This window comes from Ctenocephalides felis, unplaced genomic scaffold, assembly GCF_003426905.1.
Source record: "Ctenocephalides felis isolate EL2017-DRISC unplaced genomic scaffold, ASM342690v1 CF-g0.4_SCAFFOLD_01886, whole genome shotgun sequence".
NCBI classification, from domain to species: Eukaryota; Metazoa; Arthropoda; class Insecta; order Siphonaptera; family Pulicidae; genus Ctenocephalides; species Ctenocephalides felis.
Window position 1 is genome coordinate 176,561,708 of NW_020538040.1, and position 16,028 is coordinate 176,577,735.

Here is a 16,028-nt window from a genome sequence, read left to right on the forward strand (position 1 = left end):
TTAACTATTCATTAACCCGCAGAGTAAGTTATAGTAATCGCAAAAAATCGAAAATTAAACTTTTTATTTATCTTTCTGAACATTCTGAACATTCTGTGTATTTGTGTGTTCGGATACAAATTTTTGTCGACGATTTCGGGAACACTGTTTAACCGATTTCAATGATTCAAAAAACATTCGATTCTCATTGATAAGGAGACGTGCTGATTAGTTTTTGAATAAGGCAGGTCCAGCCGTTTCAAAGATACAGGCCAAAAAGTGCCATAAATTAGTGGTTCAGTTTCTAAGAGAACGGAGCGTCCGATTTTACTAATTAAAAAAACTATTTTTCTTGTATTGACAAAATAAAGAACTGATTAAATGTTTAGAAAGGCAGGTCTAGCTGTTTCGGAGATCAAGTAAAAATTTACAAAGTCACTTTTTTAAAAATTTCGCAATTCTCAAAAATCTATTCTTTTTCAAAGTTTACAAAGACAAAAAAAGACGAAAAAAAGATTTGGTACGAGAAGTTCCAGAAATTTGCCTTAAGGCACGATGCCATACACCACTAGTTTGTGTTAGCTTTATTTCTTTATTTATTAAGACGATCATACTTGAAACAATTTCTCGCATAATAAGCTACTATAAGCCCTTTTCTACACTTTAAAACATATTGTCCCTACACCGCATAATTATCTTTCTCGCCTAAGATTGGCCCTCGGAAATCGTCTTAATGAGGTTTTCCTGTATATATTATAAGTTTTGCCATTAATTCATCATTCCACGTGTGTGATATTAGTATGATGTATCTCATGGGGCATTCGTGGTTGTTTCAAACCGATTCTTTTCATCATATGAACATTCATCAAACATTTCACGACGCATCGATCATTTTGATAGTAATTGCTTGTTTGGCAGGTTATCGAAAACTAAATCCTCTACACGAGTAATATTTGTTATTGAATTCAATAGAAAATGTCCTTATTTATTATACGATACATATGTTGAGAACGGCGATCTAAATTTTGTATTTATTCTTACTTTTACATAAATGAATATGGAATGAACTATGGACAAGCATTTTTTAACATGATACTATAAAATCGTATATAATCTAAGAAGATTGTCGAAACACTTTGCGCAGTGGCTTAATATTTATGTATGTCCTTTACAGCTGTGAACTCTATCATTAAACATAATTTCATAAAAATGGCCAAATTTTTTTAACATTTCATTCTGAAGAAAAACATTTTTATGGTAAACCCAGTTAAAAATGCTATGTTTTTATATGATCATATACCTGTAAAGTAGCTGAATGTACTGTGTATAGTTTGCTATGAACAATAAACCAAAAAAATATAAGAAAAAACATATGATCATTAAATTTAAATCGAAAATTCTACAAATCCATTCAGATGCATCTCAAAAATGATATTTCTTTACTAGATCTAGATTATTTTTTCGCCGTATGTTTTCTCCCTGCATAATTTGCATGCGAAAAGTGTACTCTTTCCAAAGGATTATCTTTCACCTTGATTGAAATACGAAATGTTTTGTTTGTAATCCGTAAAATGAAGAGGCTATGCGATTCTTCCATTTCGAGGATTATAATAAAGCCGAATCACGTGTTTTGATATATATTAAATTTAAATTAATATTTGATAGTTGTATTATATTATAAATGTTATAGCATGACAAGCTCCACATATCTATAATAAATTTTTAATTTTTTACATATGCAATGCCAATTTAACAACCAAGACTTTTGTTCAATCCGGGGAGTATATAGCCTTTACAACCACATGGTTTGTGTTTAAATCTCGTGTGCAATCTGATATCAAGTAGTAGTCGATTTTCCAAGTAAAAGTAACTCTTCTTTGGCATTGCTGGAGAAAGTTGACATTTTACCACAATTGGAAAACGACAACCATGGGTTGTCTTCTATTTGAAATATATCAAATTAGAGTTAAAGAATCATTGGTTTGTCCAATAGCTACTAGCAAAAATAATCATTACAAAAAAACAATAGTCATCACAACATATCACAGAATGCAAATTCTGATTACTGTTAAAAAAAAATTTATCTCAAAAAATGACCCTAGATTTTGACAGCCTGATGGCAGGCACCCGATAATTAGTATGTTTTTCAATAATTATTCCTACAATATATTTTCAGAGAAAATCATTTTACCTTCCGACGTAATTAATTTTACAAATTAATTTCTGCTCAGAATTGAAGTGCGCGCTATGCAGATTAGCGTTACTTTATCTTTAATTCGAATAGTAGCTATTTAATTTGTTAAACGCATCGTATTACAAAGATAATTCACATTGATACTGCATAATTTATTTTGAAAAATAAAATACTCATTTGATTTTATTTAACAAAAATCAAAATTGTTCTAATATCATCGATATTTACTGTTTACTTTTGGGAAACTTTTCCTATTTTTTTTTAAAAAAAAAGGTATTTTTTGATGAAGGTTTTTTCTTGGTTTTTAAATTCGATAATTCTTTTGGTTCTCTCTTTTCTTTTTAAAAATCTAGAACTCCTACTGATGGAATTACCGATTTAGTTAAGTGTTTAAATTGTGATAGTTATTATATTGGAAACGCTCCTAATATATTAAAAACAGAATGAATCAACATCTTTATAACTCATTGTTAGAAAAACCTAAAGAATATAAAACAATGTTCTCTGACTGAGCATATGGTTAATCTCAAAAATTGTTTTAAAACTGATCATCCTATGAGAAAAATGTTGATCTTATTGTTAGAAGATTTGCTGAATAGTGTTTTGTTTTCTAAATTCCTTGTGTCCTTTCTGAAAGTTATCAAAATGTATGGGCTGATTCCGCCGCACAACAGACCAATGTTATGGCAAGGCCATGTTACTCTCCAACTTCCATGCATTATGCTACTGAATAATGTCAAAATGTCATGTATTTGCTGAGCATTCAGGCATTTTACACATAAACTGTAACGCCACTTGTATGTTGTGAAGCTGGTTCAAAAAGACCCTGTTATCTAATATCGTTTCTTTGACATTTGTGCGGTTGAGAAAAACGTCTGACTGCACAGCAACCACATTGCTTTTGTCAATATTTACAACAAATTAGTATGGAAAGTTCTTCATAACATAGCCTTGCCATAACTTCAGTGTTTTGTCCGGCAGAATCGGTCCAATAATTATCGTTTGTAAATCTGATTTTTCCCTATACCCCTGATTCCAGCCTCCACAATTACACATTCTATGACAATCTCAGTTCAGTTCTTTTTGTTCAGTTCAGTTCTTGAGATCCACATGGTCACGCACAGTCACGCATGCAAACATAACCTCATATTTTTAAAAATGGTGTTCAATAGTTTTATAGTTTTTCAATGATTGTTTCAATGAACTTATTTGTTATTTCTGCCTTTATGTTACAGTGTATTTTTTTAAATAATTAATTGCATTAGTTTGTTTTTACTGTTAGTTATTTCTCCTAGCCTGGTATGTAAAATTTAATTTGTTTATATAAATTCTTTTTTTTTTTGTTTTATATAAAGTTTTTGTTTATGTTTTGTTTCTTGTTTTGTAAATTTTCTAATTATACGCCTATAATGTTTTTGCCATTGTTTCATATTGCATCATTTCTTTTGTTGATTATTTTATGAATTTTAGAAATTTTATAATATTTTTAATAGTTTTATCCACTACAAAACAGTGAAACTATAACTCGAAACGTATGAGAGACTGTGTGATAAAAAAAATTTATCTCAAAAAATGACCCTAGATTTTGACAGCCTGATGGATGGATGTCTAGATTTTGTTTGTTACATATGTATTATATTTATAAGTGTGTTATTTTTAAATAATATTGATATATATGTTGTAACATAAAATTAGCATGCATATTACATATTGCAATTATAATATTGTTGAATGAAATTTGTTATCAGAATTGCGTTGTGTAAATTAATGCTGATCAGTAAATTTGTCATTTATTTATTCATAAGTTTTTAATAGCACAAGCGCCAATTGATAATCACTCTATCAATATGCTAAAATATAAAATAACACTATTTCAAAACTGCACAAATCGCATTATAAGCGCGCGTCATAATATTGGTTTATCTCAATTGTCTCGAAACTAATTTCTCTAGTGGATTGGTATGGAGAATTTCTGTCTTATTGTTATCAAGAAGGCATGTGCTTTTATACGCGAAGTAGAATGAATAGATCGACTACATCTATTACGTTCCAAAATGCAATTTGCATACGAATTTTCTATACGACGAGGTAGTTCTCCGCGAATATTTTTGACATATCAATAAGGAATCATCTCGAGGGACATTGGCAAGGCGAGGGACTAGCGTTGCATACTTAGATTTGTACGCGGATGCCGCGGGCGTAGTGTAGAGCAGAAGGCAAAAATATATAAAATAGTGGGAGGAAAAAATCACATTTTGCTATTTAGATTGGTGGTCGATTTATATGTGTAAAAAAGTATAGGCACATATGATTTTCGGATACTAGGAATCAAAATAAGATACTTTGCCGAAAAAACTTTATCTCTAAAATAAATTCTGATGTTCCGTACATTGACCCAACAATTGGGCCAAATTTTGAAAATCCTGTTTTGGCTTATTTAGAGCACCCCAATAGTGTCCAAATGTATAATAGACCCCCACTAACTTTGGAAGGCCGATCTATTTATGCCCATGGTTCACCTCCTGGAACCTCTTCTTAGATATCCCCCATACAAAAATTGCATCATTTTTGGTACATGACATCATGACAAAAATCTGCGATTTATTTTTATTATAAAATTTATTTAATCATAACAAATGTAAATAAAACTATGTAAAACTTATAAATTATTGCTTGAAGTCTTTTTTGGTTTTGCAAAATTAATCAGAACTTAAGAAGTTCTATAAGCTTTTGGGCTGACTTCTTAAACGACGCGGCTTCATAGATGGCAACCCAAACGGTTATCCTAATTTTGCGTGATGAACAATTTATTCTAACTATTTCTGTAATACTGATGATTTTTTATTAACTCGATCTCTTTCAACTTTTTTATCTATAATTAAAGTGCAAAATGTGTAGGTACTTCAACGAGCGCAGCTATCAAGGCACATTGATAGGGAACATATTGCGCGCGGTCTATTTTTCGCAATTTTAATTAATTTTTGTAATTAAATCACTTCTCATAGGCCTATAATATTTTAAGGTGTTCGGTTTGAATGTAGACTCTGTCACCATGCAATGATTCATCAAAATCCCAGAAGAGTAAACTTGAGGTTTTCCTTGTTAGATTTATAATGCTATCTATATTTTTAACTGACTGGCTTTACATCAGGCTGTCAAAATGGTTTAGACTGACTTTATAGATATCAATCCAAACAGTTGTCTTAATTCTATGAAATGATTACATTAATATAATTTCTGTAATACTGATGATTTTTTTATTGAAGCAGCAATATATATTTTCACGTAACTATTGTCACTACTGCTTGACATCAAGCTGTCAAAATTGTTTAGACTGACCTTATAGATAACAATTCTAACAGTTGGCTTAATTCCATAAGACAAATTTTATTATTAAAATTTGTCTAATACTGATAAACTTCATATTGATGCAGCAATTCCCCAAAAGCTATTTTAACATTAAAACATATTGCTATAAATATTTTTAAGTAAAAACTGATGTCACTGCTACTGGACATCAGGTTGTCAAAACGGTTTGGACTGGCTTTATAGATAACAACCCAAATGACTGTCCTAATTCTGTGAGATAATTTTATTATTAAAATTTCTGTTATGATAACAAACTTTTATCGATGCAGCAATGCCACTATTTTTGCAAAGAAACAAAACACACTTGTTTTTATACCCAATTTGGCAAGATTTTGAAAAATATATTGCTTCAAAGTTTTTTTCTTTTTTTAACTTTTTCAAAGTATTTTTTTTACTTTGAAAGTTTAGCCATTTTTGAATTTGAACAATTTTCTGATCAATTTTGTGGTATTATTCATGCCATGAGTGGCTATTTTCCCATTTCTATTTTTAAGTGAAAACAAGTATCACTACTGCTTGATGCCACCTTGGCAGAGGTAGATATCAAACCTGTACCAAAATGTAAGGCAAAGCTCTTACCACTAACCCACGACAATTCTAAAATTATTAAGTTAAAATCTATTCACCACCATTTAAGAAATCAAATTTGCTATAAAAATTCCATTAATAAACTTCAATAAGCAAAATACAATTCTACATAAAAATTCTTACAAAAGTAATTAAAATGATTCTTTAAAAAAATATCGTGAAACGTTCTAATATGATTCTAAATGCTTAATTGAATCTAATTTTATATTACGTTCAATAGTTAAGTGTGTCATTTAACATCCATACGTTTGCTGATAGTTACGATATTTATCACTTCTTACTAATTAATTATTAATGGCATCTACTTCAAATTAATCATTAATAACTTTATTTATATTTATTGATCTTGCAGTAACTTTTGCAAATGTAGGTTAAATTGTTCTTGAAATAAGAGGGAAGTTATATATAGTATTTGTAGTTTGTCGCATTTGCTGGGTAAACTTTTCGATTGGAATATGATCAATAAAAAATGGGATACATGATACATTAAAAAAAGCAAAATAATAATAAAACGCAAAATGATACATTTAACAACAACAATAATTTGTTGAAAATTGAAACAGTTGAAAAATTAGCAAATTCTCAATCGTGTCAAGTGGCAAGTTTATGCAACTTTCCTAAATGAAAAAGGCCACTTACACTTAGTATTACTATATTTAATTCCAAGTGTGTTCATTTAATTAAAATTTCCATTTATCAATTCTGTACCTTTCCATTATCATAGAGTACATTAACATCACATCTATTTACAAGAAGTTGTTTTAACTTAGCCTGGTGTCACAATGCATATTATTCATTTATATTTATACCGAATAAGTCAAAACGTATACAGTACATTGTAATACACCTCTATTCTTCAAAGTGTTGATATTTCAATCATTCTTCGACAAAATCGTTTACAAACTTTTGCAATAGTGTCTTTTCGAAGCAATTGTACAGATTTATAAGTTTCAGTCGCAAAGTATTCATGAAGAGTAGACGTCGGAAGTTATTATTATGAATATAAAATATGGAACTGTTTGTTGTGTGAGTTTGGGACTGAATAATTGATATATAAGCACACACAGTGTCATGTCAAATATTTACGCTTGCCTTTTAGAAAATACTCCTGTTCAAACGTTTTATATCATAGTTACTTATTTTTAACATCGTTCAAGCGGACATTCCATGCTCTTATAAATAAGTGCGCGAACAAACAAAGGTTACTATGGAGGAAATAATCAGCAAGGTAACATGATTATAACTAGGGAATGCAATACCGGTATACCGTCCGAATTTTCGGCGGTATTAATACCGGTACTTATCTTAAAATTAGGGGGCGTTCATTAATCACGTGAAGTTTTAGGGGCAGGGGGGTTTGACAAAAATTCACAAAATATCACCTGAGGGAGGGAGGGGTATAGTAAGATATCACGTGTATTATTATTTTTCTAAAAAAGAATTCAAATTTTTTCAAATTATACAATTTTTCACGTGACTAAAAATACACTTGATGTTTGTTGAGGGAGGGTGGTGATCTTGAATGTCCCCATGTATCACCAAGGGAAAGGGGGTTCCAAAAATCCTTAAAAAGTTGCTCACGTGATCAATGGACGCTCCCTTACCAGCATTTTCAGTATTATACATAAGCGCTATTTGATACATATTAAGTAGGGCTTATACAAAAACCGACATTTCAGAAAACCGGTTTTCGAATTTTAATTTTGCCAGAAAACCGGTTTTAACCGGTTTTCGAATTTTATATAAAAAATAAATTTTTGCTCCAATATTCTGTTAATAACAAAAATTTATCCACAAATTTAGTGCGATTTTAAGCAGTATTTGATTGAAATTATTTATTGTTAAATTTTATGGATAGTAAACAAAATTATTTTAATTTTAATTTGTAGATCAAAAATAGTTATATAATAGTTTATATGGATTAAATAATTTTGAAAATAATTATTCGTTATTCATGCATTATTTTCACATATAACAATATAAATATTTCTATGATTGTGAAAGGAAATTTTGAATTTTTGAATAAATGAAACAATTTAAAATAAAAAAAAACATTTATTTAATTTAAAAAAAAATTAGATACATCCTTGATAATATCAATTTTAGTTTTAAAAACAATTAAGCTAAGCCGCGAGTATTTTCTATTTCGAGTAGTATCAATGAATTAATTTTAAAAATTCTAATTATTTTTTTGATTGATAAAATGTGATTTCAAAAATATTTAAATATCTTCGATTTCCTTTACTAGTGCATTCATCTATAGTTATAGAAAATTTTTGTCCTTTATTTTTCATACAGTTTATTTCATTTTATAGTTTCATGTTTTATAGATTCGTAAAAGTTGTAAATAAGTTCCATAACCCTAGAATTATTCTGTGGTAAGCAATAATTCCGTTTTTGTAATGACTCTCTTATAAACGAGCTATTTGTTATGCAATTAATTGATAGTCCATCTAATGCAGCGAGCTTTGACACTATTTCTTCTAAACTAGTTTTTTCACAAAATTAAAAATACGTGGTTGTGTACATGTTTGTAAAGTCGAGCCGGCATCCGACAATTTTTTCCGGTTTTTTATCGTGTACTGTTTTCAAATGATTATGTAAATTGCTTGTGCTTGATCCTTTGCAAGAAAGCATTTAATTGCAATAAATACAACGCGCTTTTTCTTTGTCTACTTTTTTTTAAATAATTCCATTCCAGCCTGACATTTTAGACTACAAAAATATAAATAGTTTAAATAATAATATATATTTTTATAATAATAAAATATGTTAACTACTTACATTTTGTATTATATCTGTATCAAATATCGATCAATGGCACTGAACACTGAATACTGAACTTATAAACTGCACATAAAGAAACAAAAAGTCCATTGGTCTGAATTAATATAAACACTCGTATAAACATTAGAATTAATATATACATTAGACAAAAGATAACACAAAACCTTTCTGGGAACCATAGCAGACTGATAAGATTCCAAACGCTATTGAACCGATATGATTCCAAGAATCAAAACGCTGCATCGCATTTTATATTAGCCTATATTTGTCATTTTCCATAACGACTTTTTTTACTAAAAAACCGGTTTTCGAATTTCATAAATTTTGTCAAAAAACCGGTTTTTAAAACCGGTTTTTGAAAACCGACAAACCCTAATATTAAGGCCTGTTCATACGACGCTTGATTCGTTGCTTTTTTGATCGGCTGGCTAGAATGCTGGTTATCAAGTAGGCAAAATGACGGGTTATCGATCTCCATTTGTTTCCAACAACTGAGATTTTGATATTAGAACATGCGCTATTTTTGTGGGCGGATCATAGAGCTATGAAAAAAGCCCGAATCACACATTTGTTTTCTGGGCTGGCCACGCAGCATGCTTGATTTTTAAGTGTGATTTGTTTTAGCCTGCTTGATTTCTGAGTGTCATTTGTTTTGGCTTGCTTGATTTTTGAGTGTCATTTGTCTTTGCTTGCTTAGTTTTTGAGTGTCATTTGTTTTGGCTTGCTTGGTTTTTGAGTGTCATTTGTTTAGGCTTGCTTGATTTTTGAGTGTCATGTTTTGGCCTGCTTGGTTTTTGAGTGTTATTTGTTTTGGCTTGCTTGATTTTTGAGTGTCATTTGTTTTGGCTTGCTTGATTTTTGAGTGTCATTTGATTTGGCCTACTTGATCATTGAGTGTCATTTGTCTTGGCCTACTTGATTTTTGAGTGTCATTTGTTTTGGCTTGCTTGATTTTTGAGTGTCATTTGTTTTAGCCTACTTGATTTTTGAGTGTCATTTGTTTTGGCTTGTTTGATTTTTAAGTGTCATTTGTTTTGGCTTGTTTGATTTTTGAGTGTCATTTGTTTTCGCTTGCTTGATTTTTGAGTGTCATTTGTTTTAGCCTACGTGATTTTTGAGTGTCATTTGTTTTGGCCTACTTGATTTTTGAGTGTCATTCGTTTTGGCTTGCTTGATTTTTGAGTGTCATTTGTTTTAGCCTGCTTTATCTTTGAGTGTCATTTGTTTTGGCTTGCTTGATTTTTGGGTGTCATTTATTTTGGCTTGCTTGATTTTTGAATGTGATTTGTTTCGGCTTGCTTGATTTTTGAGTGTGATTTGTTTTATCCTGCTTGATTTTTGAGTGTCATTTGTTCTCAGCCTGCTTGATTTTAGAGTGTGATTTGTTTTGGTTGCTTGATTTTTGAGTGTCATTTGTTTTGGCTTGTTTAATTTTTGAATGTCATTTGTTTTGGCTTATTTCATTTTTGAATGTCATTTGTTTCGTCTTGTTTGATTTTTGAGTGTCATTTGTTATGGCTTGTTTTGTCATTTGTTTTAGCCTGCTTGATTTTTGAGTGTCATTTGTTTTGGCTCGCTTGATTTTTGAGTGTCATTTGTTTTAGCCTGCTTGATTTTTGGGTGTCATTTATTTGGCTTGCTTGATTTTTGAGTGACATTTGTTTTAGCCTGCTTGATTTTTGAGTGTCATTTGTTTTGGCTTGCTTGATTTTTGAGTGTCATTTGTTTTGGCTCGCTTGATTTTTGAGTGTCATTTGTTTTAGCTTGCTTCATTTTTGAATGTGATTTGTTTTATCCTGCTTGATTTTTGAGTGTCATTTGTTTTTAGCCTGCTTGATTTTAGAGTGTGATTTGTTTTAGCCTGCTTGATCTTTGAGTGTCATTTGTTTTGGCTTGCATGATTTTTGGGTGTCATTTGTTTTGGCTTGCTTGATTTTTGAGTGTCATTTGTTTTAGCCTGCTAGATTTTTGACTGTCATTTGTTTTGCTTGATTTTTGAGTGTCATTTGTTTTGGCTTGCTTGATTTTTGAGTGTCATTTGTTTAGCTTGCTTGATTTTTGAGTGTGATTTATTTTATCCTGCTTGATTTTTGGGTGTCATTTGTTTTTAGCCTGCTTGATTTTTGAGTGTGATTTGTTTTAACCTGCTTGATTTTTGAGTGTCATTTGTTTTGGCTTGCTAGATTATCAAATATTATACAACACATGACCAAATGCTGCTTCCCTATTGGCTCGAACGAACAAATCCATCTACAAAAATTGCGCATGTTCTAACTTTTCCATGATGACATTTTGCCGACTTGGCAACCAGCATGCTAGCCAGCAGATCAAAAAAGCAACGAAACAAACCTCGTGTGATTAGAGATTTACTAGCGTTCTTTCATGCAGTTCTTTCCGTTGACGGTTTTTCCTGTCAGATTACCAAAGGGAAAAAAATCTGTTGATCACCCACTAACACAAACTGTTTCCTACCATCTTTCTTGTCGTATTTTCCTGTTAGACTTGTCATCTCACATTCATGAGGAAAATAATCCTGTTACAGCACACTAACGTAAAATATATTTTCTGCAATCTTTCTTCCTAAAAGTGGATCTGTACGGAAAGCATGTTGGTTAGTGTGTAAATTTATCATTTTTAGACACATCTATCCTGACGATCGATCACTTTACTTTTGACAAAAGGATTTTGCTAATTGTGAAACGATAAATTTACAGAGTGTATAGTGCTGAGTACTAGTGCGGTTATATAAAAAAATATTAAATAATTTTCTATTTTGCATTATTATTATTTATGGAAAGAAGACGAAGAATTATTGCTATCACATGTGCTGGGTTAGTAAGTGAAGGCTTCGTTTTTAAGCAACAAAGAAAAAAGAAAAGACGTGCCTGGTCCAAAACATGGTTACTGCAACGAGCGAAATACGGCGATATGAAGCTTTTGAAAGAACTAAAAAGAAATGAACCCGACGATTTTAAAAATTACCTAAGGATGAGTGCAGACGTGTTTGACAAGTTGTTGAAATTAGTTGGCCCATATATACAAAAACAAAATACTCAAATGAGAGATAGTATACCAGCAGAAGAGCGACTTATTGTAACGTTAAGATTCTTAGCTACTGGAAGAAGCTACGAATGTTTAAAATTCAGTAGTGGCATTTCTCCGCAATCATTAGGTCGCATAATTCCCGAAACATGTAGAGTCATCTATAAAGTTCTGCAAAAGGAATATATGAAAGTAAGTACAATACCTTGTGCAAAAAGTCCTCTCTTTATTTTAACAAATACAAATAAACTAAAAAACTCATCCTAATTATAACAAGAAAACGTAAAAAAATTATATAATTGTTATTCACGACCTGCTGAGGAAAAATAAGCTCGCAAACCTCCCATAGGGCTAACATTTTCAGCAGGAGTAGATTCCGCTGTGGAATAATTGTTTGATAGGGAAGGAGACGGAAAGGAATTAGACGCTAATGAGGAATGGGCCGAGGACCCTGGCGACACATGAGAAAAATTATTAGAAGGATAAAGTCCTACATTACTGTAGGTTACATCTACGAATTCATTCAATTGACCCATTATTGCCTTATTAAGTACTTTAGTTAGCAATGCTTCAGCATACATCTTTTGTTCTGGGTTTACGACTTTTTCCAATTTTGCACTTATGTATTGACCCAGGGCATCATTTTCTGTTGGTTTGGAGTTTAGTGCCTCAGTACACTTTGCAAGAAATAATTTCCGCTCCCTGTCTTCACAGATTTTTTTGTTTTGTGCAGGGCTATGACCGTCTGCATTCCTATATCTCTTGTTGTTGGTGTTAATATTAGTATTAACCACTGACTCTACATTATGTGCTATTCCCTAAAAAATATTTATATGTTACATACTTCGAAGATAAGTTTTTACTTTTTTAACACATATAACTTTATTTTTAGTTTCCTACTACTACAGCAGAATGGAAGAAGATTGCGGAAGATTTTGATACCCGTTGGCAATTTCCTAACTGTGGCGGAGCAATGGATGGCAAACATATTAGAATCGCATGTCCGCCAAACACAGGAGCACTTTACTATAATTATAAAAAATTTTATAGCATTGTGTTGATGGCATTAGTAAATGCAAATTACGAGTTTGTTTATGCTGATGTCGGAAAAAATGGAAGAAATTCAGATGGTGGTATTTTGGAATACACTAAGTTTTATGACAAACTTATCAACGATCAGTTAAATATACCACAAACAGTAGATAACATCGAGCATCTCAACTTCGTTTTTGTGGGAGATGAGGCGTTTGCCTTGCATTCACATATTTTGAAGCCATTTAGTCAAGTGGAATTGACCTATGAAAAACGAATTTTTAATTACCGATTATCCAGGGCTAGAAATGTTGTTGAGAATGTTTTTGGACTTGTTGCTTCTCGATTCAGAGTGCTTCATACCGCAATTGCCTTGAAACCGGAAAACACAACATTAGTTATAATGGCAATTTGTGCTCTGCATAATTTTTTGCGGCGCAACAGTGCATCATATTTCAGTCAGAAAAGTGTGGACTCGGAAGATAAAAGCTCTCATGAACTACGCAAAGATGGGGATTGGCGAACTGATACTGGTGACTTTTATGGACTGCAGAATTTAACTCGTAATATGACTTTGGAGGCAAAACGCAGCCGCGATAGATACCTCCATTACTTCAACGGTGATGGTAGTGTTCCTTGGCAACATGCAATGGTGGCAAAAGGGAAAGCATAATCAAGAAATATATTGGTTTATGAGTAGAAATTTATAATAAGATTTTTCAATTACCTATCTAATTTTGTAATAAAAATGAATGATAAAATGATTGTAATGAACATACTTCGTTGGTTTCATTGCCTTCGTTGGGCTCGTCTATTTCCTCCACAGGTTCTTGAAATGGGCTATTTGTTGACTCATTGATGTTGTCACAACTACTGGTTGGTAGTTCATGATCTACTAAAAACATCAATAACTTGAAATACCACAAATGTGATTTATAATGTTCGTCAACACCTCTGCCTGATCGCTTTGACTTTTCGACCTTTAAATAATATTAAACTATTTACTATTTTGCACCCTTTTGGGACAGCTATCTATGTATAACTACGAGTATTAACAAGTGTATACTTGCCTTTTAAATTCTTTGCGGAAGGATCCTCTAATTGATTGAATTTTTTGTTTTACTGTTTTGTGGTCAGCATGTGAATCGTACTTTCTCCAAATCTTTAGCAATTCCAAGTAGCCTTTATTTTTTAAATTACGGTTTTGGTATAGTTCTTTATTCTGTATCTGCCACAAAGCTGGATGAGCTCTATAAGTCTCAATAAATTCTTTCAAAATCCCTTTTGGGACATTTCTTATGTCACCTTTTTCACTTTTCTCTTCACAATCATCATCGTTCAGTTCGGTTACTTGAGTCAATCTCAATTCTTCCTCCATATTAATATTAATATTATTTATTATTCACAAAAAAACAATAATATTATTATTGCACAAGAACAACCCGTGTCCAACCACGCAACAAGAAAGAACAACGCGACTACATAACCTGCGCGAAAACTACGTGCCCACTAACTATGTCTTGGGCAGGAACGTCGAGACATCCCCGAAAGAAATTAGTAATGCTGGAGCGTCATGTCACGCTTCACTAACACACAAATCTTTCCTTCGGGAATCCCCTTTCCGTCAGGAATAACGGTTTTCCTAGAGGAAAGAACGCTAGTGTATGGGTAGCTACGAGCGTCGTGTGAACAGGCCTTTACACGCGATTTTCTCGGAGCAAATTTATCTTAAACTCTTATAATCGCATAAACAGATATATCTATAAGTGGTTCTATAGTATAAACAAATGTCACAATATTATACCAACTCGTCATTGCTTTCTAAAGGGGTTCATATCGTATTACAATAAATAGAATCGAACTGATAGATAATGATGATTATTTCATCTTCAGAAATGTAATGTAAATAAAGTAAAAGATACTGATGATGAGTTAATTAAATTAGATTAATTTTGTTAAATTATTATTGAAGAAATAAACTTTTTATTTTTTTTAGATGTATATAGTTGTAGTTGTATATATATTTTTTTATATTTATACAGGTAAGTATCAATTTTGTTCACGTTTTTTTAACATAATAAATATATCGCTATTTTACCGCTTTTAAAAAAAAGTATTTTTTATCGGTATTGCATTCCTTAATTATAACTAACATATCATAAATTGTTATTTTTAACAATGTAATTATTAGTAATTCTTGACCTTATTAATTCATTTATTTTATCATTACTATAATTTTTAGTAATTATTTAATATCAATCATTAATAATAATTAATATTTTGTTGCATATTAGCAGTATTATATAAAAATATTTTTTAAATGTACCATCATCACACCTACGTGGTATTTTACTAAAAAAAATATTAATCGTGTTTTTTATGTTTATCAAATTTAAATCGAAATAAACTCAAAAATAATTATTTTAGGTAATTCATATACTAATTAATGAGTTATTAGAAAACCGGTATATTATATACTGATAAACAAAAAATAATGAGTGGTCAAAAATAAATACATTAGAAACGTAATCTATTTATTCATATGTGACATTTTTATGACATATAATAAATCGTTTCGATATTTCCACATACGAAGTCATATACGAAATGAATATCAAATTAATGTGCTATAATAATTTTATGGCCAATAAAAATACTATGAAAAAAACGAATAAGCTTTTCTAACAGAACTTAATTACATGTGTATAGGATTTATAAATTATGATGTGTATTCACCAAAAATTTTATATTGTTCAATTTGTATATTTATTTTCAAAAGCCATGATAAAAAACATTTATAACAAAATAGGATTTATATATTATGATGTAGAGTGGGCGAGGCTCAAAAAGGTATGTCGGTGAAAAGGTCCACCACCGACATCTCAAAAACAAGTGAAGTTAAAAATTTTTCACAACAATATTTGAAAGTAGAGGAAAAAAGATGTAGAACCAGCCATCATCTTGATTCTTACGATATCGAGAGATAAATGGCAATGTTTGAAAATCCATAACAAAAGTTTTTTTTTTTCTTTGCTAG

General features: G+C 31.0%; 1 protein-coding gene across 1 annotated transcript; it reads right to left on the bottom strand.

The window, feature by feature from the left end:
* Window positions 1-12,261: 12,261 nt before the first annotated feature.
* LOC113376302 lies at window positions 12,262-14,039 on the bottom strand. The gene is made up of 2 exons (XM_026616207.1): window positions 13,771-14,039; window positions 12,262-12,777 (listed from the first exon to the last, which is right to left on the bottom strand). The coding sequence occupies exons 1-2, from the start codon at window positions 13,894-13,896 to the stop codon at window positions 12,262-12,264; spliced, it is 642 nt and encodes a 213-aa protein (XP_026471992.1). The 5' UTR covers window positions 13,897-14,039.
* Between the last annotated feature and the right edge of the window lie 1,989 nt (window positions 14,040-16,028).

Excerpts from the sequence above, each read along its gene's own strand:
- LOC113376302 (XM_026616207.1), bottom strand. The coding sequence starts at position 13,896 with ATGTTTTTAGTAGATCATGAACTACCAACCAGTAGTTGTGACAACATC. Across the intron at positions 12,778-13,770 it reads AAGGCAATGAAACCAACGAA|GGAATAGCACATAATGTAGA; the intron begins GTATGTTCATTA and ends AATATTTTTTAG.